General features: G+C 49.6%; 11 protein-coding genes across 11 annotated transcripts; all 11 read right to left on the bottom strand.

The window, feature by feature from the left end:
* Window positions 1–4: 4 nt before the first annotated feature.
* On the bottom strand, window positions 5–2044 carry PICMEDRAFT_57954 (hypothetical protein; the record flags this gene model as incomplete). Its single annotated transcript, XM_019163268.1, has 1 exon — window positions 5–2044. The coding sequence occupies one exon, from the start codon at window positions 2042–2044 to the stop codon at window positions 5–7; it is 2040 nt and encodes a 679-aa protein (XP_019018611.1).
* A 184-nt stretch (window positions 2045–2228) lies between these two features.
* On the bottom strand, window positions 2229–3766 carry PICMEDRAFT_114344 (hypothetical protein). Its single transcript, XM_019159794.1, has one exon. The coding sequence runs from the start codon at window positions 3619–3621 to the stop codon at window positions 2413–2415; it is 1209 nt and encodes a 402-aa protein (XP_019018610.1). The 5' UTR covers window positions 3622–3766; the 3' UTR covers window positions 2229–2412.
* A 144-nt stretch (window positions 3767–3910) lies between these two features.
* On the bottom strand, window positions 3911–5770 carry PICMEDRAFT_71563 (hypothetical protein; the record flags this gene model as incomplete). The annotated part of the gene is made up of 1 exon (XM_019163954.1): window positions 3911–5770. The coding sequence occupies one exon, from the start codon at window positions 5768–5770 to the stop codon at window positions 3911–3913; it is 1860 nt and encodes a 619-aa protein (XP_019018609.1).
* Window positions 5771–5989: 219 nt separating this feature from the next.
* PICMEDRAFT_57953 (hypothetical protein) lies at window positions 5990–7774 on the bottom strand (the record flags this gene model as incomplete). Its single annotated transcript, XM_019163267.1, has 1 exon — window positions 5990–7774. The coding sequence occupies one exon, from the start codon at window positions 7772–7774 to the stop codon at window positions 5990–5992; it is 1785 nt and encodes a 594-aa protein (XP_019018608.1).
* Window positions 7775–11996: 4222 nt separating this feature from the next.
* Window positions 11997–14476, bottom strand: PICMEDRAFT_15434 (hypothetical protein). The gene has a single exon (XM_019160825.1). The coding sequence runs from the start codon at window positions 14146–14148 to the stop codon at window positions 12184–12186; it is 1965 nt and encodes a 654-aa protein (XP_019018607.1). The 5' UTR covers window positions 14149–14476; the 3' UTR covers window positions 11997–12183.
* On the bottom strand, window positions 14300–14873 carry PICMEDRAFT_114314 (hypothetical protein). The gene has a single exon (XM_019159793.1). The coding sequence runs from the start codon at window positions 14833–14835 to the stop codon at window positions 14452–14454; it is 384 nt and encodes a 127-aa protein (XP_019018606.1). The 5' UTR covers window positions 14836–14873; the 3' UTR covers window positions 14300–14451.
* Window positions 14874–15566: 693 nt separating this feature from the next.
* PICMEDRAFT_71560 (hypothetical protein) lies at window positions 15567–16682 on the bottom strand (the record flags this gene model as incomplete). The annotated part of the gene is made up of 1 exon (XM_019163953.1): window positions 15567–16682. The coding sequence occupies one exon, from the start codon at window positions 16680–16682 to the stop codon at window positions 15567–15569; it is 1116 nt and encodes a 371-aa protein (XP_019018605.1).
* Window positions 16683–16858: 176 nt separating this feature from the next.
* On the bottom strand, window positions 16859–18382 carry PICMEDRAFT_71559 (hypothetical protein; the record flags this gene model as incomplete). The annotated part of the gene is made up of 1 exon (XM_019163952.1): window positions 16859–18382. One exon carries the CDS (start codon window positions 18380–18382, stop codon window positions 16859–16861), a length of 1524 nt encoding a protein of 507 aa, XP_019018604.1.
* Window positions 18383–18556: 174 nt separating this feature from the next.
* PICMEDRAFT_15431 (hypothetical protein) lies at window positions 18557–20077 on the bottom strand. Its single transcript, XM_019160824.1, has one exon. It carries the CDS (start codon window positions 19845–19847, stop codon window positions 18756–18758), a length of 1092 nt encoding a protein of 363 aa, XP_019018603.1. The 5' UTR covers window positions 19848–20077; the 3' UTR covers window positions 18557–18755.
* Window positions 20078–20502: 425 nt separating this feature from the next.
* Window positions 20503–21900, bottom strand: PICMEDRAFT_114256 (hypothetical protein). Its single transcript, XM_019159791.1, has one exon. It carries the CDS (start codon window positions 21699–21701, stop codon window positions 20727–20729), a length of 975 nt encoding a protein of 324 aa, XP_019018602.1. The 5' UTR covers window positions 21702–21900; the 3' UTR covers window positions 20503–20726.
* Window position 21901: 1 nt separating this feature from the next.
* PICMEDRAFT_114255 (hypothetical protein) lies at window positions 21902–24303 on the bottom strand. Its single transcript, XM_019159790.1, has one exon. The coding sequence runs from the start codon at window positions 24227–24229 to the stop codon at window positions 21980–21982; it is 2250 nt and encodes a 749-aa protein (XP_019018601.1). The 5' UTR covers window positions 24230–24303; the 3' UTR covers window positions 21902–21979.
* Window positions 24304–24349: the final 46 nt, after the last annotated feature.

Raw genomic sequence — 24349 nt, 5'->3', positions numbered from 1 at the left:
TTTGTCACACGACAATCAGGAATTTCCCCTTATCAACAAAGTTAGCATCATTCCATAAATCGTTATCGTTGCGTAAGGCTTTAGATTTGTCATATGTAGAATGGTCTACATTTGAAGAGTTTTTGGAGTAAATCTCGATCTTGGACTCTACTCCTGGCGAGTCGCATTCATCAATCTTGGGCACTACTAGTGCTTTCAACACTGACAATTTGATATCATTCGGTACGGATATTGCAAAAATGTCATCCTTATAGTAGAACTTCAATTTTAGCTTCAAGGAGGAGCTATTCTTCGAGGTGGGTGGGGTCTGTGATACTGTTGCACCTTGCGACACCACCGAATTTGTCGAGCTCTTCCTCGTCGAAGTGAAGTCGCCGACTTTATTGGATAGCGAGCTGCTCCTGTTGTTCAACTCGTACTGAGATTTCCTATCGTAATGAGATTGTGACAACGTCTCTGTCGGTTGGATGGAGCCTTGCTGCGCTTTTTGTTGCTGTTGCTGTTGCTGTTGTTGTTGTTGTTGTTGTTGTTGTTGTTGTTGTTGTTGTTGTTGTTGTTGTTGCTGTTGCTGTTGTTGTTGTTGTTGAAGATGTTGCTGCTGCTGCTGTTGTTGTTGCTGACTTGGTGATACTGAAGAAGGACGATGTGAGTTGTCTGAATTTATGATTTTCAAATTTGGGGCCGGGCGGTTAGGTTCTACAGGAACATAAGAGGTTTTCGAAAGAGTATTGTTTGAGGTCTCGTCACCATCCATGAGATCGAAAAAGGAGACAACCAAATTCGACTTGGAGATGTAGTCGGGTAACTGCAAAAGTATTTTCAAGTACTCGTTCAAGTCGATCAGCCTCTTGTGACACAAGCTCTCGGTGACGTCAATGACGGGTCCCGGAATAAAGGGCAGTATCCTTTCCTTTTTGTCCTTGGTATCAAACTTGCCCCCCTCGCGAGGCCAGGTGGACAAAAGCTTTTGGTGGAAGTTGAAGAAGTCCTCGTAGTACCTGCACAACGATCTGATGGATCCATCCGACATACCTACCCTGATCAAGAACCAGAACTTGTTGTTGGTGCTTGAGAAGGATTCAATGTTGGTATTGTCAGGCAAGACCAGCGATTCCGAGATGTTTTTGTTGAGAGGCGACTTGGTGATGGACTTCGATCTCACGTAGCCCTGGGACGATTGTCTCGACAAAGCGCCGTTGGAGGGGACGGTGTTGTCGTGCATGCCGACAGTTCTACTGCTGGCCTTATGTTTGTTTTTTAGGGCCTTCCACTCCTCCACAGTGGGTAAATTTTCATTTTCGATAATCGACCGGGGCGTACCCTTGTAAGGGATACGGGTGACGGCGTCGATCAACTGCACGTAGGACACAGGGACCAAGCCTACCTCGCCAACCTTGTTGAGAAACTTCGCAATGTACCACTCATACTCGTGGTGTGCACAAATGAAGATGCTGTCGCCGGCGGCGACGGAGAGCTCGTCTGACCGTTCTGCGTTGAAGTCGTACAACACAACGCCAAACAGGTTACCCAGAGCGGACTCTTTCTTGTTGCCGTAGGATGAGAACGACGAGGACGACGTTGTCGAGGTGTGGCGGGGCTGCGAAAACTCGTGCTGGGAGAACTGGCTCCCGTTGCTGGCGAACTTGTGTCCCATGCTGTTGCTGTTGCTGTTCATCCGTCCCGAGCTCGTGCTGCTGCCGGAGATCCGGTTCTCGCCGTCGCCGCTGCCGTTGGCGTGGTGCGTCTTCTCGAAGATCTTGAAACACGCCGCCGGAGCCCTTCCCTTGACGTTCTTGACCGGGTCAAAGATCTCAATCGTACCGTCCGAGGCCTGCACGGCGGATATCACATGAAAGAAGTCGCCTCGCTTGAAAGACAACTCGTTGCTGTTCCGTGCCCGGTGGAAAGAGGTTGCCTGTGCCACCTCTGTCGGCGCATTGAGTGGGTTCAGCGGGTCGTTCGAGGCGTACAAAGACGTCCCCGACGTCGTTCTCAGCTTCTCCTTCGACGATCTGTCTTTCGCCTTCTTGAATATCGATGCCATGGCTGCCGTGTTGCGTGTCTATCTCTGCTTCTGCTACTGCTGTTGCTGCTGCTTCTAGTGCCGCTGTCCTGTAGATACCCTCTCCCCCCGCCCCCGCTGTCCTCGCTGGCCCCTGTTTCAGCAAAGGAGCCGCCCAGAACAAACGCAAAGAACCAGGTACCTCACAGCATGCGTCAGGCTGGCGCTGTGACGACAACAACATTCACGACGACGCGAACGCTCTGCGCAGAAGGTTTTCGCAGCCCGTTCGGGCGCCGCCGTGTGGAACGGGGCCGAAGACCGTGAAGACCACAAAGATTGTGAAAAGGGACAGACGGAAGCAGAGGGGTCGTGGTGATCGTTCGTTGTGCTGCTACGGGATAAACAGGTTACACAGGAGCGGAGTACGGCACGCAGACCGCCAGAAGCCGCCGGCGGGTGGACGCCCAGGGGGTTCCGCGGAGCTGGCACTCCCGATACACCTCTCGGGCCATGTCGCAGTCGAGCAGAGTGGCTCTGCCGTCGTCGTTTTGGATGTTTGCGGTGTCTGCGTCGGCGAGCTGGTCCGCAGACTCGGTAGTGAATATGACGAGGTCGTTCACTGTTATCGCTCTGAGGAAGTCGTGCTCATGCTCGGGGAAACGCGGCAGCTCCTGCTTGTACTTGGTGTTCTGCACCTTCTTGATGAGTACCAACTCGCCAATGTCCAGACATCCGTCGGAAGAGGGTTTTCTGTTGTGTGCTCCGTGGTCGACGTCGACACGGACCTCTGGTGCAGGCTGGATCGAGGCGGCGTCGCCTCTGGCGTGGGCCGCATCGCCGGCCGTGTCGCCGGGCTTGTTCTGCAACTTCTCGAGCTGGTGGTTGATCCCGATCGCACCGCCGGGGTGGTGGACGCTGAACACAGCCTTGCGCACGCTGTAGTCGTGGATGTGCAGCTCGCTGAGGGCGACGGCGACGGCGTCCAGCAGCGTCAAGCACACCGTCGTCGTGATCGTCGGGGCGCTGAGGCCGTACAAGCTTGTCTCCGAGAGGCTTGTCGGGACCTCCGCCAGCAGCAGCGACACCACCTTCGGGTGCTTGGCAAGCACCGAGGCCTTGCTGCACGTCAGGAGCACGATCGGCACGCTCAGCGGCACGTACTCGAGCATCTGCAGCAACTCGGGCGAGTTCCCCGACGCAGAAATGATCACCACCGCGTCGTTGTGGTCCTCCCGGATCATGCCTAGGTCCCCGTGCAACGCCTCCGACGGATGGAGAAGCGCCGAGTGCATCCGCAGCGAGTTCAGCGTCGCCACCGTCTTGCTGGCGATCTTGTACGACTTCCCCATCCCGGACACCACCACTTTGCCACCCACCTTCAACGCGTTGTTCAACACCCGCAGCGACGTCTTCATCTGCGCCACCGCCCACGGCGACGTCCGATACTGGCCCGTCACGTATGAGAGCGCCTTGGTCTGGTTCGACAAAATCAGGTCCACGTTCTGGATCGCCCTTTCCAGCACCGGAGAGGCGTCGTCCTCGATATGCAACGAAAAGTCCGACGACTGTCTCGTCAATGGCGTCGACGACACCGACGAATTCGACCAGCTCTCCATCCTCTCTGCTAAAGCGCCTAGTGTCTACCGTCCAATGTCTAGTGTCCTTCACACCTGTGATTGCGTCTGCCTCTCTAATGCTCCAACAACTTCCTTCCCTTCTGTTTTTCGGCCCTGCTTCCACCCGAACCCTTTTCTGCAAGACCCTCCTGGCCCGTCCGACACAAACCCGCCAGCCCTCGGCGCACGCCTTTCTCGCCCCCGCCTTCCCGATGCGGAAGGCAGCGGCGAGGGCGCCACACCTCCGGAAAGACACATCACCACATCACCACATCACCACATTACCCCATTACCACACGTCCTCCCGGTACCGGCCCATGCTCTGCATGTACTGCACATACTGGTCGCCGCTCTTGAGACTGCCACGGGCCTGCCCGAGGACGTCGACAAGCACCTTGCGCACGCCGTGGCTCAGGCCGCCGGCGTCGCCGCAGACGTAGACGTGGCCGTTGCGGCCGACGAGCTGGTCCACCACGGCGACGGCGTCCTCCCGGAGAAGGTCCTGCACGTACTTTTTGGTGCGGATGCCGTCGGGGCTGGTGGAGGCGCCGCCGGAGACGGCCAGACGCAACACGAGTCTGTCGCCGAGGACACGGCGGAACTCGTCGAAGGAGTCCCGGTAAAGGTAGTGCTCGTCCGTGAGACTGCGGAGTCCAAAGTAGACGACGATCTGGGTCACCTGCTTCAGCTTGTGGGGCTGCGCACAGATCTCCTGGAGGAACCCCCGGAAGGGCGCCATGCCGCTGCCAGCACCCACAAAGAGCATGGGTCTCGCGAGGGTGCTGGGTAGCTTGAACTTGGACCTTTTCACGTAGATCGGCAACCGGTTGGCACCGGCGATGTCCGCAGCGGCAGCGTTCCCAGCGGCAGCGCCGTCCCGGTCTCGACCACCGATAATCTCCTCGATCGTCCTTGAGCAGACCCCGTCAAAGCCGCTGCCGGCATCCTTCACCAGCTTCAGCATCACCCCCACCCGGTCCGGCTGGACACACTCGCTACTCGAGATGGAAAACAGTCTTGGCTTCAGCGGACCCAGGTATTCCAAGACAAAGGATACCGGTATCGTGTCGTAGTGCGTGCCCCTGGTGATTCCGAACTTCTGGAAAAACTTCACCAGCGTCAGTCTCCGGTCCAAAACCTTCTGTCGGAACACCTCTTGCGATGCAATTAGCATTCCCAGCTCCGCCCGGAGCTCCGTTGCAGACTCTCTAATGAAATAGCTCATCAAATCCTGCACAAGCTTCCGGGAGAGAGCTCCGTTGATCTCCACATTGTGGGTGAAAAATTCTCTGTAGGACGGGAACACTTTTCCACGCCATCCCGACGTGCCCAATCGTTCGAATGGAACAGCAATGAACGGATCAGCCTTCTCGTCGAGCCCCAAAATATGCAGCATCTCATCAACATCGCCCCTCGAGTTTTTCGGATAGATTCCGACATGGTCCCCCGCTTGGTATTTCAGCCTGCTCTTTTCCTGGTGAAGCTCGAGATCAAAATGCACATAGTTTGAACCGTATTTCCTCACGCTTGCCAAGTCGATGTCGCTCACAAAAGGTTTCATCTCCTGGTACGGGTGCCTCTCAGTAATCGATGCCTGCATGTTCATTTCATCTGGCTTTAAAATTCGGTACAGAGGGACATACTCTGTTCTTTCTTTGAGGGGTACATTCAGAAGACGAGAGATCACAGGTTGATAGTCAAAGCTCCACGCGTCGTAGTCGTCCAAAACACTGTTGTTGGCCTCGTTGCCTTGGCCAAATTCCCCGACTAGCGTGCACCCGTTTGACTCCATTAGCTGCTTCAGCTCAATAGCTGCAGCCTGATACTTGTCGTAATACGTATTCCCGCATCCAAAGAGACTGTATTGTTTCAGCTTTGTTCCCCACCGCTTTAGAGTCTGGAAAAATTTCACACCATCATCACAAGGTTCACCCTCTCCATACGAACTAATGAAAAAAATAACAATTTCGTATTCTTCAAGCTTCTTCAGTGCTTCTGGTTCTTCAAAATCCCCCGTGTTTCGTACGATCGAAAGATTGAAGTCTTCCGTCTTCCAGTTGAGATCATTGCAAAAGCGCTCAGCTAAACTCTCCGATGTACCCGATTGTGAAGAAAAACATGCCAGAACTCGGTTGGGCTTGCCATCCATCTCCAATTTTTGCAATTAATTGCTAGCAAACGGTTTGCTCTAGCCTCGATTCTGCTGGTTCCTATTCCCACATACACCCCTTCATGCAAAAGCTATCAGCAGTTCACAAGGAGTCTACTAAACTCTGGAAATTCTCACCGCGACTGTGAAACACAAACTGGCGTTTAATTGTTGCAATTACAAGACGATAGATATATAGAGATAATGGCGTTACACAATTCATGAGACCTCCGCAAGATCCTTGATATATTTGTCGATCATCTTTTCAAAGCCTGTAGCAAAAGTGAGACCCAGCACCATCTGCCAATTTCCTCCGTTAGGAATTTTTTCAAAATATCTGCCCTTTTCATATATCGTGAGCCATCCAATTTTATAGTCGTTCGGTGAGTCGTCCTTCGGATGTCGGCTGTAGAAGCCGTCCTTGGCATTGTAAAATTTGTCGTAATTGGAACCTGCTGGATTATCCAAGTCAGTAACATTCTCTGACATTTCCTCGTCCTCATCTTCATCGTTATCGTAGTCGAAATCATCATCGTCATCGTCAACATCATCGTCATGGTCGTGTTTACGGCCATCCTTCAAGTTTATGTTGGAGAAATCAACATTAAGCTTGTTTGCACTAAACAACTTCTTTGAATCAGACAAATTCATGTTGAATTTTGAGTTCACCAGCATTGACTTGGTCAACTTATTCTTGACGTCCCTATTACAGGGCCTAAACACGGAAACTATTGGGTCAAACCATTTTCTTTGCTTGAAAAAGCCAGTATCTAAAAAGTAAACAGATCCGGGCTTGGCGAGTTTCACGCCGTCAAATTTGCTCTTGATGAATAACGATTTTTTTTTCTCCTTTATCACACATACGTGCAAAAAGTCTCCCATTGTGTAATCATCAGCCAAAACGAGATTATTAGCAGCATCATAAATATTAGCCGCCTTATCTTTCTCCTTTTCTTTATCCTTTTTCGCTTCATCTGCGTCCGCATACGGGTTATTGATGTTTTTCGACGGCTTAGCGTTGCTGTTAGTAAATTGGAAGTTCAAGTTTCGGACACTTTTGCTGTTGTTTTCGTTGACGTTGTTGTGGAGATTCCAATCTTGCTGAAACTCATTATACTGGCAACTGATCTTATAGTGTCCTCCGAGTTCCTTCGGTACTTTCTCAATCACAAAAGGTCTGTAGCATCCGTCATATCCGTTGATACCGATCACCTGCTGTTGAGTGAAGACCAGTCGAAATCCTTTGTCAACTTGACTTCGGTTCTTAAATGCAGAGGTAAACGTAGACTTTTTCTTTTCCTCTCCCTTCACATTTTTATCACCACTGTTGGCTTCTGTCGGTAGTTCGAGCTTGACAAAATAACTCGGTGCGTTCCTTATGAACCGATGACGTTTGTCCGGATTTGTGGTCATGTAAAACTCGTGCGGTGCTAGCTTCACTATGTGATATTTCCAAAAGTTCTGCTGTCTATAAGAGGTTCTCAAATTTTCAATTTCACGTGAAATACTAGGATCTTTGATCTTGGGAGGTTTTGTTTGAATACTACTGTCCTCATTATTTGAACTGACAGGAGTATGATTGTTGGATAGCGAGTGGTTCACGCTGGTGTTGACTGCAGATACTGGTGCCCTCTTCACCAATGGCATCTGTGATAGTGATGGCGCAGAAGTGAGATTGCTATGTTCTGTAATGCTGGATCTGATGGATGTTGTCGATGCAGTTGTGGTTCCGGAAGACGGAGCAAATCGTGAGCTACGTTTGCCAGCATTGTTGCTATTGCTGCTGCTACTGTTCTTGTTGCTACTATTTGGTTCTTTGATCTCAGGGCTTGATGCATTGGGAGAAAATGCTCTAACACTTGCACGTATGCTGTTCCGTGAATTTAGGCTTAGACTCGATCTGGGGTTTGCACTTGAGCCAGATGGTGAGTGATCACCGTTCGGCCCTTCATCAGTGGGTTTCAAGACAGACTTGCGGGATAGTGAGTTCAGAAAGGACACCATAGTTGTGCTGCAGCTACATATTATTTCTTGCAGTGTGAAAAGCGTACATCTTCTTTGAGGCTAACAACCGACCCCGAAGACTCTCTCTTCTCACAGACAGCAAAATTTCATGGAGGGCTCGCCGTGCCATGTGAGGGAAGAAAGCGTGTACTGTGTATAATAACGGCAAAGAATTTATTATAGCTATAGAATTTGCTTCTATAATGCTAAAACATGATTCATAAGCAGTATAATACTGGGTTACATAAATATCCATTTATACATTCAAAGTAAGTGCCTAGTCTTTGTGTGTGGCCTGTATTAACCTTTTTCTAGCATTGGAATTTTGTTCTGCACTGACAAAATCCTTGACTATAGCTGTATTTAGCCGTCTTTGTGTCGCTTTAATTTAAGAATATCTTGTAACTGCTCCAAAGTATTTTCCATTAGTAACTTATAATGATAATTGTCAAAATATTATGTTGTTACCTTTTAGAGAGTTTAGTAATTTTGATGTCTCCCACCTTACACTTGTAACATAAAACCCTAGATTTTTTTGATGTTTCTATCGATGTCATAAGATCAAGTAAATCAGCGACATGCATTATAAAATATCTTTGGAACTTCGTCCGAAATGCAAATAACAAGTGTTGAAGTGTCAAGTCCTAGATTAAATAGTGCGGCTGGAAGTGTGTACCAAAAAATCAGTGGAGCATTTGTCAATCCATATAACGCCTTTCCCGGATTCCACCTACGTATTACTGCGTAGGGTGGCAGAAAGTAAATTTCAACTTTCCAATTAAGGATGTGTTCTCACGTTCATGACATAAATCCATTTTTTCCACTTATACGTAATGAATATCCTATTAAATCCATTGCTATCATTGGTTGGAAAGTCTATCGTCGGTACTTTTGCAAAGTTCTATACAACAAGTCCTGTTTCAAACCGTTTTGATCCCTTTTTTTTTCTCAGTAACGTTGAAGATGCATCTTCCCTCAATAAAGTACTTACCTCCAACTTGATGTCTAGAAAGTGAAGTGTAGAGATTCAATTTTTTGTTCATTGCTTCGAGCTCTTTTCGCATGCTTGGCTGCACAACTTCTTTTAAAGAGCATTCATTGTCATTTTTTGAGTATCGGGTAAAAATACATATTGTTGGGTACAAGCAGATTAATTTGACGTTGATCTTTTGGAGTCTTAGATTGAGAATTTCTGATGTGAACAACGTATTCACTTTACCACTTGAAATCTTTTGAATCACAGATCAAGCTTTCCGCTCTGATGTATTGTTGGGCTGTTTAAATATAAAAACTGATCCAGGTGTATGCAACCGTTTTGCTAGTTTAATGGTAAATATTGATCCATTTTTTCGCCGATATAATTCACTGTGAGCGGGAAAGTCCAAATTTTCAAACTATGGCCTTGAAATATTGGTTCTGTGTCGGAGTTGAAGCATAAACTTTGGGTGATTTGGATGGGTGAGTTAAGGGTCGAAGTTTGTCCCGCGCGTCTAGTTTTTCCAGGAACGGTGGAGCATTGCTCCGGAGGACAAAACTTGTTGAGCTTCGTTTGTTGTCTGTCGATTGTAACGTTGCCGAAACAATAAATGATGAACAAGTCCTTTTTGGTTCGGTGGGTAACTAAAAAGGCCGTTACTATGAGATTATTCAAAGCCTTTTAGTCGTTAAGATTTCAGTCAATCATTTAGACTTTGCTTATTCCCAAGTTGTGTTTGGTTGGAAAGCAATATCCGTTGTCGATAGACAATAATCAGTTCTGATTGGGTGTATAACAAACAATAAAGATGTTAACGATTAAGGAACACTTCACTGTTATTTTTTTTTATTGTTAAAATTTGCTGATGCTGGAACGAGTCAGTTGGCCTTTTGCATTGGGCATCAGATGTTGTTGAATGGGAATGATCCAAAATGGTTTTAAGCTTTTAACTTTTTGGCTGTTGTTTTGAACCTGGCTGTATTTATCTTTGGGATGATGATAGATTTTGACAGCACTAAATCATCGCTTATGATAACCCTTTATAGTAAGTTGGAATGTTTAAAGCCAATGGCAGAAATATATCCATATTCCGCATTATAGGAGTCAAACCTCTGTTTAAGCTCATAATTTTTTTATATCGAATGTATACTCGGAACCTGGAAGGGATATATCAAGGAAAAAGTTTGAAAAAAAGAAGCTTATTATTCGTTGCTGTTTATTTACAGATTCAATGGAATAGTTCAATACTACCACCTAAATTGCGTTTCTTTTGATCAAAATTAAATTCCACTAAATTTTCGTTAAACAAATTCGGAGAGATCTGACTTTTACACTATGTAATTTTGTATTCGAATGGAGGTATTTACTTTGATTTCAACATGTTTTTTGCGAAAAAACCTTGAGGTTTAGATCCATTTGATTGAGGTTTGTACAGACTTTGCAAATATATTGCGTGATTAAACGCATGTGTCTTATTGCATAAGTACATTACCACCTAAAAGTCTTTCTCCATCATAATATAGAGTACTGTTCATAATCTCCGCTGCGTCTATTTGGCATGAAAAATGAGGTTTGTGATATTTGAAAACGAACATTATGTCTTGTTAATAGATCATTTACTTCTAAAAACAATTCAAGATCGACTCGGACAAATCACAGTACTGTGAGCCGTGTGTCCAGTATAAAATGAACGTAGTTATCGTTGCGGACACTTATGGGGAGCACGTCGGGAATTTTTTGCTTGTATTGCTTCAATGCAAAATTCTTTCTCTGCTATCGGATTGAAGTCATCAGTTAAGTAAGATAAAACACTTTTGTGAAAAAATAATAGACTGCCTCTTGCAATTTATTTCAACTTTCCTGGAAGCATCTTCTTGTGCATAAGCCCCATATTTTCATGCGTTGTATGTTAAACTTTGATTTTAAATCAGTCAAATAAAAGTCTTTCTCCAGCTCTGGTGACATCTCGTTAAGCATTGTCAGTGTTACAAAAGTCCAGAAATAAGTTGCCGTTCCGAATAGACCTGAAACAAAGAGATGATGACGTTTCACTACGGGATTTCATCCTTAAAACAAAATGAATCTGTGGCATTCAATGATTCGATCTTCATTGATGATTATGATCATTTTCATCCTTCTTTTAGCCATTGGCTATCCTCCTTCGGTCTTGGTATTGGTTTATCCTAAACTGTTTCTGCGCGAGTTGTACTAGCAAGCATATCAAACGTCTTTATCACAAAGCAACCTATCTTGCAGAATTACTCGAGATGCACGTAAAGATTTATATTCAGTAGACTTTTCTCTATCGATTTCTAGCGGTTATGTTTTATCAGTTGACTCAAGTCACTGGATCAGCACCAACATGACCGTCCTTATGATCAAATCAATGAAAAGGGGAAGTATATTCAACGGTTTGCAATTTTTTTATTGCTCTGTCAGTGAACAGATCATATTTTTTTGATTTTACTCAATCAATTAAACAAGACAAATTCACTAAACTATGACGTATTGTAAAATCTGTATTATTTTAGGCCACTTAAGCTAAACTAAAGCCGGAATACATTTCTTTAAAGATTTCATTTTCAAAATAAACAACATATCCACTTTGGAAGAATGCGTCAAGCTGATTGGAGAACGATCTATTTCAGTTAACATTGTCAAGACAATAAAATATCCTATTATTTTAAGACCAAACCTGACAATTTAGTAGACTTAATCATGCAAATCAAAATTTTATAAATCAGCAAAGAGGAAAGCTGGTGGGCTTTTTAAGTGGAGCTAGAGTTTCGATGTTCTTAGGATTCCATCGTTTCTGTCTTCGTTGAATAGAACTGAGAAATTCTGCAATCAGGTTTATGTTTTTGTTCCAGTTACCCTATCAATGGTTTGTTTTTAAGGAGCACCCAACTTATTCTAGAGGTGATTCGCCTTGCTTCAATTGTTTATGGAAAAGTTTTGTAGACAGTAAATCTACATAAATAGCGACGAAAATATTCTCGCTGGAGGTATTAGCTAACATTCATACTACATGATTCAGCAGCTTTATATAAGTTACATAGAATTAGGGCTTACTCCTAATGAGGATTATGATAGAGGAGAATCGATTTTTTTTGTTTAATATGCTAGAAGCTGACATATAGTGAAAGAGTTAGGGTTTGATGCAATCAGAAACAAAACAGTAATGGAGCTGGTCATAGATTTCTACTTTTGAAAAATCGCGTATGTAAGCGATTCGTGCACACACTTCTGGGGGGTAAAAAAAACGAGTATAATTATAAACATTAAACTTTTACGCTCTTATGATAAGATGCAGCTAATATTATATGATAATCTATACATTAATTTTTGCCTGAATAAAAATAATTTTTACGAATGCCTGTCTCCCCTGGCCCCTACTTCACCACATTGTGCTTCATTCTTGTGACAAAGCTTTCTACTGTCTTGTGCTCTTCTGCTGCTTCGCCCCAGAAGTAAAGGCAAATCTATCTGCCAAAGACGACACGGAGGACAATGAAGTCAACTTTTGAGAGCCGTCGAAGTTGCTCAAGTTAGAATTAGTCTCTGTGCTTCTTGTCACTGCCTGGTTTGGGAGCTGCTGAATTGGAGGCCTTCGGTAGCTGGAAACTTGCTCCTCAGCAATATTATCCATGTTTGGAAGTCGAAAAGTGGCATTTCCACCACCGTTACTCTGTCCGTAAGCCCTAGGAACCAGAGTTTTGGTGTTTGGCATGTATGCATTGGAAGGGTTAGAAGCCCATGGTGGTGCCTGTTCTTGACCTGGAAAGGGGGCGTGGTACTGTTCTCTCCCTGCTACCAAGGGCTGACCTGGGTATGATGGAACTTGAATTGGGAGCCTGAACCCATATTGCTCATGCATTTGGTTACTGACCATCATTGGTGGAGGTGGAAGTCCGGGTACATGAGAAACTGATGCTACGTGTTGTGGTTCTGAGATCGCTGGTAAACGTACATGCTGTGGCAGTGAAGGGTATTGGGGTACGGGTGGAAGCGTCTCATAAGATGAAGGTTGCAGTATTGGCTGCAGAAGAGGCACGTATGGCGCCTCCATGTATTGAGGCACAGTGGAGCTTGGTTGAAACGCTCTCTCACTAAACCGTGTCTGAGGAGGTATTTGAGGATGACTGCCGTATGATTGAGGAGCCATCATTTGCACTTGAGGAGGATAATGTGCTGCCAGGTCTGGATAGTATGCATACGCAGGATTTTGTGGCGGTTGCTGCTGTGGTTGTTGCTGTTGCATTTGCTGTTGTTGTTGTTGATGCTGTTGTTGGAAGATGGGTATCTGCGGGGTATTCTGATGGACGTTTGTACTCGTTGGTACACCTGCTCCTTGATAGTAATTCTTGTAGTCAATAAGAGGATTTGTGTTAACACGATAATCGTGCTCTCCATAACTGTTTGAAAGTGGCTGGCTGTATTTGAAACTCTCTGACCTATTCACAGAAGGTTTTGGGGAGATTGTGTTCGAAGGTTGCTGTAATACATCATTGTATGGCTTGCTGGTCAATTCGTACTGGAGCTTTTGCGGTGGAGACAGGTGAGTATGCTTTGCGGTAAAATCAGCAGCCTCACCTTTGGATGGTTCCTGCGCAGTCTGATCCTGTCTCGAGGATACGAGATGGTATCTTTTTTCAAGATACTTACGCTTTCTCTCCTGCTTGATCAAGTACTGCTGATATGTGGGTGGATTGGGAGGGTCTTTCAAACATTCGTCTCTCCTGTCGTACTTCTCGCAGTTTCCGCATGGTATTCGCATATCACATTTGATTTTGTGAGTTTTACATGGTCCGCAATTGTACGATCTTCTGAATCTCTTCTTTTTCGATTGCAGCTGAAAGGCTTCGACAGAAGGGTCACTGCCTTGGGTGTCCTCTTTTGTAGAACTGCTTGCGGGCTGCGCATCTTTCTGCTTCGAGGCGTTGTCGGGAGAAGATTTTCGGGCCGAGGAAGACGACGACGAGTAGTCCTCGTCCGACTGCGGGTATTTCTGGAGTGTTTGGCGGAGGAAGTTGGGTTGCTTTTGAGAAGCAGACGGCTTCAGCAGGACGTGCTGCGGAAGCGGCGCTTCCGAGTTGGATTCGGCTGTTGACTCGGTCTTTGGGGCTTCTTGTGCTGTCTCCAGGACGATATTCTCGACGCTGGAGTGCTTCGGAGAGGTTTCAGTGTCGCTGGTGGTGGAGGCTGTGGTAGTTTGGGGTGCGTCTGTTGGGGCGGTAGCATGGCTCTGGGGGGGCTTTTCCGTTCTGGGGAAAGACGTGCCCTCCGTGTCGGGCTTCTTTGCAGCAGTGTCGGCGGAGGCTATGGGGGTGTCCTCGGAGGAGGTGCTGCTGGAGCGACGTGGGCTCGTGCCGCTGGCATCCTCGTCCTTGCGGGACATTCTGTGTTGACGACGGACGGGGAGAGTAGGAGGGAGGGGCGCCACGGCTGCTGCTTGCGTGCTTGCCGGTTGGTTTTCTCGTTTCTGTGTTTATGCCGTCGGAACGGGGGTGGCTGGGAGAGCAGTATGGCGCAGAGAGAGGACCAGCACAACGGGCACGCCAAGCCGGTCCGACACCAGACCAGCGGTGACAAGCGCAGACGAGCCGGATCGAGCACGGTGAAGAGGGTCGGGGAGCAGCGCAGAAGGAAACCCCGGTGCGTGAGGGTGTGAGAGATCCACGAGACGTCAGCGCCCGTCTAGTCAGACAGACGGGCCAATTCTGCATGGATTGACCTGTATCGGGCGATCTGCGTGCGTGCCTGTGTCCCCGATCCGACAATAGGCCGTGGGAGGCAGCGGCAGAGAACCTGGGACGGGGCGGGGTGAGCAGGAAGCAGTGCCAGCCAAGCCTAAGGCCGGCGCCTGCCAACGCACGCCAAAGCAGGCCCGGTCGGGATAGGGGACACCGGTCGGGGTGTGGAGCAGAGGATCTGCCCGGTGCGTCACAGGCACCGTGGTGCCCGCCCCAGGAGGCGCGTCCGAGCGTAGTGCCGAGGGCGTTAGCGCAGGCACCGGCAGAATGCGGGCGAAATAAAGTTCACGCGCGGGGCGCCCGTGTTCGTTCTGCAGCACACGCACGTACATATATGCCGGGAGGCAGGCACCGGCCGGCGGAACGAGGGTCCTGGGAGCCACGTCGACGTGGGTCCCGACGTGCTGGCTGCCGGAACTGCTGCTGCGCTCCCTTCACGCTGCCTGCCCGCCGTGGGTGCGGCCGCGGGCTGCCGTCCACGACTGCCGTCACGGCACCCTGCCATCGCTCGTGTCGGCGCGGGCGGCGGTTTTGCCCCGCGTACAGCGTCGCGCTTTGCAGCGGCGGCAGCGGCAGCCCGGACGGCGCCCAGCCCCGGCTCCCGCCGCAATCTGCAACGGTTGGCGCACGCCCGCGCGGGCGGCCCACAACCACACGGAGCGCGGGCGCGCGCGACCCCAGCCGGGCCGGCCGAATTGGCACACCGTCGGTCCGAGCAAGCGAAGAAAAGCGGCGGGCTTAGCGCCAAACGGCCGGGCGCGCCGCGCATCCCCTGCCAATCCAGCCCCGTCGAACAATGTTTGCCGGCTAGGCGATGCCCTCGACTAGCAGTCGGCCAGTCAAACGCACCGTTAAGCCGGCCCGCGCCTACACAGCGTAAAAACGATGCAGGTGTCGAATGTCGGGGGCCACAGGAAGGGGGTCCCCTCGCGGATCCGGGGTACCCAACGGGTGGGTGGGCAGAAGCCGCCAGGGGGGCGTGCTGAAGCTTCAACAGTACAGAAAATATACATGACGCTAGTTGGCGGCCCTGGAGGGGCTGGCACTGGCGGCGGGTGGCGGCCTAGGCACCGTCGCTGTCGGTGTCGCTGGCGTCGCCGCGGCGGCGCTTCTTGGTCCTCGCGTGGGCGGCGGCGTCCCACTTCTCGAACTTGTATATGCGGGCGTCCCGGGTGCTGGCCCGCTTGTTGGTGCTACCGGCGCCGGCGGTGCGACGGTGGCTGTAGCCGTCGTAGTACCGCCACTCGAGGCGGCCCGAGCGCTGGACGCTGTAGCCGATGCTGTCTCTGGCCAGCTTCTTGATCTTCCACGAGTCGTAGGGCTCGCCGCTGAACACAGTCACGGTAATCACGTCGGAGTCGCGCGGCTGCTGCTTCTTGCCCAGGGCCGAGAAGTACGCTCCGTGTGCGTCCCCGTCGCCGTCCTCGTCCTCGTCCTCGTCGCTGTCCTTGTCCTTGTCCTGGTCGTCCTGCTCCAGCGCCTTGTACCCGGACCGCGTGCGCAGCTCCCGCTGTCTGCGCAAGATGGAGAAGAACTCCCGGCAGCTGCCAAAGAAGCGGGAGAGCAGCTCCTGGTTCTTGATGATGTTGCGCTCGACGTCGGAGATGTGTTTGCCAATGTGCGGGAAGTTGAAGATGATGCTGTTCACCGTCAACCCGCCCAAAACTTCAATGCTCTTCCCGCTGCCGTCCCCCTGCCGCTTGCTCCGGATGTTCACGCCCAGTGTCTCCGCAAGCCGCGTTCCGTCTATCCCGTGATACACTTTCGTCACGCCCAGCTCCCGCAGCTCCTGCAGCGTGGCGTCCACGGTGTCCGGGTACTTGCTGTGCAACTCGTCGAGCGTGTCAAATGACGTTGCTATCACGTTCTTTGCCTTGATCAGCTTTTTCTTCACGATACTCAGCGTGTACGAAAAGTCGCCGTCTCCGACAATGAGAATCCGGTCTTTCTTGTCAAACGGAACGAGAACTTTTTTCTCATCGAGAGGTGTTTCGCTTGCGGCCTCCTCGTCCTTTTTGCTGGCGTCTGCCGCTACCGTTTTGCTTTTGGGCTTCTTTTTGTTACCTGGATAATGGATCTCTTTGTTGTTCAGCTTCTGCAATTTTGTTTTTCTCTGCTGCTGCTCGCTCTGATGTCTCGCAAGAGCACTGGCAAGCGCACCCTTTCCCTTCTTTGCCATCGTGTTGCTCGGCCGATTGGATACCTCAACTGCTGTTCATTATGGTTATCGTAGACTAGGACAAATTGTCGAATAAAGATAAAAAAAAATATTACCTGTTTTTTTCAAGAGAAACTACAAAAAATATTATTTTTATCAATCGGAGAGCAATTACGTAAGCTGTGCAAGAAACAGTTTCATGTAGGGAATACCTTCTCGAGTGTTTTCAAGGTGAAGGTTTCCTCAGATAACGGATCCACTACTACGGTGTTTGACCGAGCATTGTCAGGAAACGTGAGACCATCCCGGCAAAATCTGTCTATCGACAAGTGTCCGTCGGCAGAAATGATTCCCTTGATCAAGCTTTCCGACGGTAAAATAGGTCGCTCAAGGTTGTTCCGGTTATAAAACATCAACTGGCTGTACGAATAGATGTGTTTATTCGGAAGCATCACCGGATCATCAAAGAGATTCGACTTGGTCTGTAGCGAGTGGGGAAGTGGGTATGTGATGTTGTTGAGCTCGACCGAGCAAATTGGACACTCCGTGCTGCTCATGTACTTCTTCAACGGGTCGTGACTATTTGCAGAGGACACAAAGTTTGCAAACCCACTTTTGCTGCCATTCGATGCCAAATGGATGCATGACTTTGTCTTCAAAACAGAACCGCCAATGCTGAGCATCGTCTCCAATGCTGGGATCTGGTTCATGCCGTATAGTAACTTGAAGTTCAAAGAAAAAAACCGTCCCAAGTTGTCCCACGACTTCGAAGACAACATGTCCATAAAGATATTCTTGAAGCTCGTTGGAGGTTGTGGTTTTGAGCACGAATTGTAGAAGCTAAACACGTCATCGGTTTGACTTCGGCTGTGGTTCCTCAGGTTTTTCTCACCAAAAGATTGCATTATGAACTGAGACCAAATCACTGAGGAACCTTTGGCAATCTTCTCAAACCGATCCATTATATACTTATTTGACAAATTCTTCCTCCCATACACCAATGCCTTGCCATACTCTCCCTTGTTAATTTTCTCTATGAATTCCTGAAAATCGCATTCGAACTCTATATCGGAAGTAACCAATTGCGGGAAGGATTCTCGAATGTGAATCAAGTTCTTTTTGTTCTCGGTGCACCATTGCTTAAGAAGCTTCAAATTCTTTTTGTTGACTATCTCATCCTGGATTTTCAGACCCTGCAACACAATGTCGGCGTCGACGTACTTGTCGAGTTCAAGCTGTTTGGACAAAAGAATTGCTGGATTCTCTGAATCCTTGTATTCGTCAGGTGGATACTGTCTTAGTAGGTATTCAATAATCAACAAGTTATTTTCAGTTCTGTAAAAATCTTGAAGCTCTTTCGGGAGCCCGGAATCGATGTCTTTCTTTGTCATGTGGGAATACTTGTTGTACAAGTCGTTTATGTGGTCCAATTTTTGGATCCGCAACACAAGCCTGTTCACGTATTCGCTATGCTGTTTGACCCTCGTTGTTACACGTTTCTGGAAAAGCTTTTCATGTTCAAGAAGCTTGTCTAGAAGCGCAATCTTTTGTTTCTTATCTGTGGTGGTTTTGATCTTGGCAAGTTGTTTGTTGATCAATAAGTTATTGCGTTCAATGAGTTTCTGGAGGTTTTTGAAGTTCTTCTTGAGAATCTCAATGGGTGTCTTGAATTGGGACTTTTTGTAGTTGATGTAAAAATCCGGACTCTTGATCACCTCCATGGCCGGATATCCTCTTGATCGATACCAACTGCCTTTGATGAAGGCAGACCTTTAGAAGTAGGTGCCATCGGCATGCAACGCCCTTATCGCAAACCTGGCTATCAAATATTGTAGGAGTAGTGCGAGAATTGGAAGGTGCGGGAAAGCGATTTAGAAATATATTTAGAACTGGGATCGGGAATAGGAATACTTGAATAGTTAATAATAAATAAATAGGTTATATAGTAAGATGTATGTTATATAACGTTGCAAATATATATTCATATACGGAATGTATGTTGGAATATTTAAATATATAAATAGAAAGATAGAAATGGGGTCATCGGGATAGCAGTAATTTATTGGAGAATAGCTTTGCTTGGGCGTGAGCTATTTAGTTTGCTAACTTGGCCAAAACAGCGTCAGTGAACTCGGTAGTTGAAGCACTACCACCGATATCCTTGGTGATGGTCTTACCTTCGGCCAGAACAGCCTTGGTTGCGGCAGAAATTCTTTCAGCTTCTTCGTGTAAGCCCAAGTGTTCCAACATCTTGGTTGCAGACAAGATCATGGCAGTTGGGTTGGCGACATTCTTACCCTTAATGTCCAAGCCAACGTGTCTACAACCTGGTTCGAAGACAGCATAGTCTCTACCGTAAGAGGCACCTGGAACCAAGCCTGGACCACCGACAAGAGCAGCACCGACGTTGGAAAGAATGGCACCGTACATGTTTGGAGTGACCATGACATCGAATTGTTGAGGCTTGGAGACGGCTTGCATGGTAGCGTTATCGACAATCAAGTCCTTGACTTCAATGTCTGGGTATTCTGTGTGACCGACTTCCTTGACGGTGTTTCTGAACAAACCATCACCCAGCTTCATGATGTTAGCCTTGTGGATGGCGGTGACGAGCTTTCTGTCGTGTCTCTTTGCGTAGTCGAAAGCAAATCTGGCGATTCTCTCGGTCTTGTACTTGGTGATGATCTTCAAAGACTCGACCACACCTGGGACGGACTGGTGCTCCAAGCCGGAGTATTCTGCTTCGGTGTTTTCTCTGACAAGAACAAAGTCGACGTCGTGCAACTTAGACTTGACACCTTCGATGTTCTTGATGAAGACCAAGGAGGCGTAGATGTCCAACTCCTTTCTGAAGGCAACGTTAAGAGACTTAATGAAAGGGTCGGTTGGGGTGTAGGTGACACTCTTTAAGCCGACCTTGTTTCTCTTGATGGAGAGGATGGCCTCCTCGATCTTGGACTCGTGGCCCTCGATTCCCGACATGTCGATGGTTTCGAACTCGACAGGGACGTTTTCGTACTCAAAGATCTTTCTGACAGAGTCAGTGATCTCCTTACCGATACCGTCACCAGGAATCAAGGTGACGGTGTACTTGCCACCGTACTTCTTTGGGAGCGAGTGGGTAGCCATGTTTCTCATTGCGACAGATGAGTTGAGGACAGATTTCTTGTATAAGTTGGAGAACATCGTGGAAGGCGGAGGCGGTGGGGCTGGGGAGGGTTTTGTTGACAAGCAGAGAGTAGCAGCAGCAACAACGCAGAAAAAAAATGACAGAGGGGTCGTAGGGTGGGAGGGGGCCAGGGAAAACAAAGAATGCAGCCTGGGGCAGTGTGTGGTGTGCAGAAGGAGAAAAGGAAAGAATCCGACAGCGAACCTCAAAGTGTCACAGCGGAGCAGGGGAGAGTGCGAGAAGGTGCAGCAGCGGCAGAGCCAGAGAGCGGGCACCACAGCGTGGAGCGGCGCCCGAGATAACGGGGGGGCGGTTCTGCACGGGGCGGCGGCCGGGCGAGGGGGCTATATAGGGGCCGGCGCGGGTGCCGGGGGGGGGCGGGGGAACAGCCTGGGGGAAGTGCGTGTCGGTGGCGGTGGGCTAGTGGGCACAACGGCGGGAGGCCAGGGGGAGGCCCGTCGGCGGCGCCGGCGGCACCGCCGGCGCCCGTGGGGCGGGCTACATAGGTGTGCGGGCCCAGCGGCGGAGGTGGGGCAGAATGGGGGGCAAGTCGGGGGCACGCCGGGGCGGCTCAGTGCTGGCGCAGGGAAACCCCGGGACGCATCCCGGGAACGAGGCCCGTGTGGTCGGAGCAGACGCGCAATTACGTAACGGCGTCTGTTTCTCCGGGACAGTAGTGCAGTAGTACGGTGGTGGTGGTATTAGAATACTAGCGGTGTCTGCAGAAAGTGTACACATGCGCAGCAGATAAGGCCCGGGGCGCCCGGGGCGTGCTCCGACCTCGTTCCCGCTGCAGCTCCCGGCGCTTCCGTGCCGGGGGGCCCGTGAGCGTCCGACTCCGTGTTCGGAGTAGCGCGCGCGCAGCGCGCGTCTCGCGGCCGGGGTCGGTCGACCGCCTACCAGACGGCGCGCGAGACGCCAAAGGGTCTGTCTGCAACAAACTCGCGCACGATGCCGTCGACAAACTCGTCGTTGAGGAAGCGCTTGAGGATGGCGATCTTGCTTGCCATGCCTCTGCGGAGGACGCCATCTGGACCGACGACGGTGGCAGGGGTGCGGGGCGCGGGCGACGCGTCGGAGGCGGGCGCGGGTGGCGGCTGGTCCTCGTCCTCGTCCCCGTGGAACTCGGGGATGAGGTAGAAGAAGAGGAACTCAAGGCTCTTGATGCGCACGCTGTGCCACGTCAGGGTGGCTGTCGCGGCAGGCGGAACAGGGGCCGGAGCGTCGCCGTCGCTGTAGTCGCCCTTGATGAGCTTGCAGATGAGCTCGACCCCGCGCAAGTCCTCGAAATTGCGCAGGTTCTCGGCATTGCGGATGAAAAGCGACACAAGCATGAGCACACACTCGATGATGACGAGAAAGCTGGGCTGCACGCGGGACTGGGGGTCGAGCAGGTCGATGAGCAGGCGGATGTTGTGCTTGCCGCGGAAACAGGTCCGGCTCCTCGGATGGATGAGAAGCACGCCCTGCAGGATCTGCAGCACGCGCACAACGAGCTCGTCGGCCTCGGTCTTGACGGCGAACTCGCCGTTCGCCACCCGCACAAGCAGCAGCAGCAGCTGGGTCGCCAGGTTGTACTCGGCCCGGTCCTGCAGCCCGCGGAACTCCTCCAGCCCCCGGTCCTGGCCCCGTTCCGGCCGTGGCGTCTCCGGGGGCTCGCTGCTCAGCGTGTTGAGCGTGCTGGTGTCGACCACCGCCGGCTCGTGCCTCGCCGAGCCGCCCGGCGGCGCCAGCTGCCCGCGGTTCGTCTGGATCAGCCGGAGCAGCAGCGTGTGCACGCTTCTCACGCCCTCGGCGACGGCCCTGCTGTCGAGCTCGTTCATCTGCCGGATGCTCTGCTCGATGCACGCCTCCAGTTCGGATCGACCCATCTTGTCTCTGGACGTGTGCTCTCTGTTGTAGTGCCTTCCGTACAGCGCTTCTGCCCGCGTTCTCGTCCTCCTGTCCTTCTTGTGCACGTCAACATGTCAACATGTCAACATGTCAACACGCCAGCCAGGCACGCACGCACGCTCGCGCAATCGGCCGCGCACTCAGAAACTTTCCAGCTCCGGCCCCGCAACGGTGCCAGGTCTGCGCTCGCCTCGGCTAAGCCGCCTATCTCGATCTGTGTCACTCGGTCGGCTACAAAAGATACACAGAGCATGTCCTACACTCCCACGCCTCGCGTGTCGACAGCGCCGTCAGCCAGCACCTGCCAGCCGTTTTTCTTGTCAAACGACGCATTCGCCTTCACCGTGTTCTTCACTACGGCCCGGGAGTAGTCCCCCAGCACGCCCTGGCTCGCCCCGTCCTTCACCGCAAGCTCCGCTAGCGTGTTGAGAGAGAGTGTCTTGTGGCTGTCGACAAAGGCCAGCAAGATCCGCACGTGTTCGGCGTTGGTAATCACCTTCTTCTTCACCCCAAGCGGGACAGTGCTGCCCGTAGCAGCAGCAGCAGCAGCAGCTTTAGAACTTGTGGCGGACGCCTCGCTGTTTTTGGCGCCGCTCATCAAAGCAGACGTCAAGGTCTTTCCCTGCATGCTAGTACTTGGCACGTTCTCCTCTTTCTCGGTCTTGGTGCTACCTTGCTTCTTCCAGTAGTTCTTGAAAGGATCGATTGGGAAATCAATGTCGCTGTTCATTCTCTCCCATCGAAGCGTCGTGAAGTATTCTCCAAACTCGTCACCGTCAGCAATTTCGTCTTGGCAATGGCGTAGAGCAGGCACCAGCGGTCCAATGACGCGTCTTTTTTTCATCTGGCCGCCGCTTCCTTCACTTTCCCGCTCACCGCTAGTCACCTCGGCTGAATCCTTCTCCACAAACTCGTCGATGTCGGAGGACCCCGCTTCGTCGTCATCGTCGTCCTCCTCGTCAGCAGAGTCCAAATCCTCTCCATCCTCGTCGTCTTCGCCCTCGGCGTTTTCTCCCTCTAACTCTGAATCGTATTCGTAGTTGATGACAGCTTCCTCTCCTGCCGGGGCTTCCTCAATATCAACAGCGCCACTACTGCGTTTTAGAGTAATCTTGGACCAAGGCTGTAACCTCAAGTCCAAACCGGGTTCCTCAACATCTGACATCGTATATGAAAAAGTCCCAAAATATGGTGGCTGCTTCTTCTCGTAGAATTTAATATACCTGAGCGGAACTTCACGAAACAGTCGATTGGCCTCATTCATCGAGCCTGCATTGAGGCACTTCAAAACATCAAATGCACGCTCCGTTTTGCCCTCAAAAATTGGTTTCTCTTTTGAGACTTTCCTGGGTTCATCAATAAATGAACTTGGTGACTTCAAAAACTCGTCCCACTTGGAAGAAATTTCCTTCTTTATAGTCTCTGCGAGCTTGGCATTAGGTTTAACATAGAATGGTAGAAAATACTGCTGAAATTCACTTTTTTCCGACTCTTCTGTATTTACCTTCTGGACTTGTGCTGCAACCAGAATTCCTGTGGTCTGACTGTTCGTCAATGAATTCGCTGTACTTTCTACATTCCCGTCGGACAAAGTAGGCTTAACTTTGAAAAAATTAGTTATACTCCTCTTCTTGATTTTCTCTTCCTCCTCTAGCTTCTTCTGCTCCTTTTCTTCTTCAAGTTTCTGCTTTTCTAAGATCTTTTCGTGCCTTTTTCTTTCGAGTTCCTCCTTCTTTTTCGTCTTCTCTTCTTCTTCTCGTTTCCTTTTCTCCTCTTTAAGCTTTGCTTCTTCTTCTCTCTTTTTTTGCTTTTCTTCCTTTTCTCGTTCCTTTTGTTGGCGCTTAGCTTCTCGTTCAGCTTCAATCTTTTCTCGTTTTGATCTCCGCTCCTCTTCTTCCTTTTCCTTTTTGAGTCGACGACGTTCAGCTTCTTCCTCTTTCTTCTGCTGTTTTAATACTCTCTTCTTCTCTTCTTCTATCTGTTTCTGAAGTTGTTTTTGTTCTCGCTCCTGTTCACGCTTTAACTTTCTGAGCTCAGATTGCGATTTCTCGGCATCTGCAGCTTCGACATTTTCAATCTCTTCATGATCGCTCTCTGTAGCCAAATCCATTATTTCTTGATCAATACTTTCTTCACTCTCTTCTTGATCTTCATCGTCATTATTGTTCTCCCCGTGAGTCTTTTGATCCTTCCCGCCAATTTCGATTTCAATAACTTCACTAGCAATAGAACTAGATCCATTTTTCTCGTGAGAAGTCTCAAGTTTGGGTCTCTTTAGCACTTTGGTGTGGGACAATTCATTATCAGCTCTATGTTTTTTCCTCATTGGTGAAGCAAAGAATTCTATGGACATCTGCTTTTGTTTGCCCTTCTGCTTCTGCACGGTCTTCGAATGTGCATTTAACGTGTCTTGCTCACCCTGAGAATGGGTTTCATTTACGATCATATCATCTTTCACCACTGTCATAAGGTTAAAAGGCTCTCCGGCCAATGTTGTTGTCAGCATAAAACCAGCTGTGGAAAGAACGTAAAGATAGCAGAGTGAATAGCAGAGAAACACGACACTTGCCTTCAATAACGTGAATCGAGTGGGAGAAAGTCAACATGAAAGATACAGAAAAACGCG

Source organism: Pichia membranifaciens, assembly GCF_001661235.1.
Source record: "Pichia membranifaciens NRRL Y-2026 unplaced genomic scaffold PICMEscaffold_2, whole genome shotgun sequence".
Classification (NCBI taxonomy): Eukaryota; Fungi; Ascomycota; class Pichiomycetes; order Pichiales; family Pichiaceae; genus Pichia; species Pichia membranifaciens.
The sequence above is the reverse complement of the archived record's forward strand: the minus strand, read 5'-3'. Positions and strand labels throughout refer to the sequence as shown.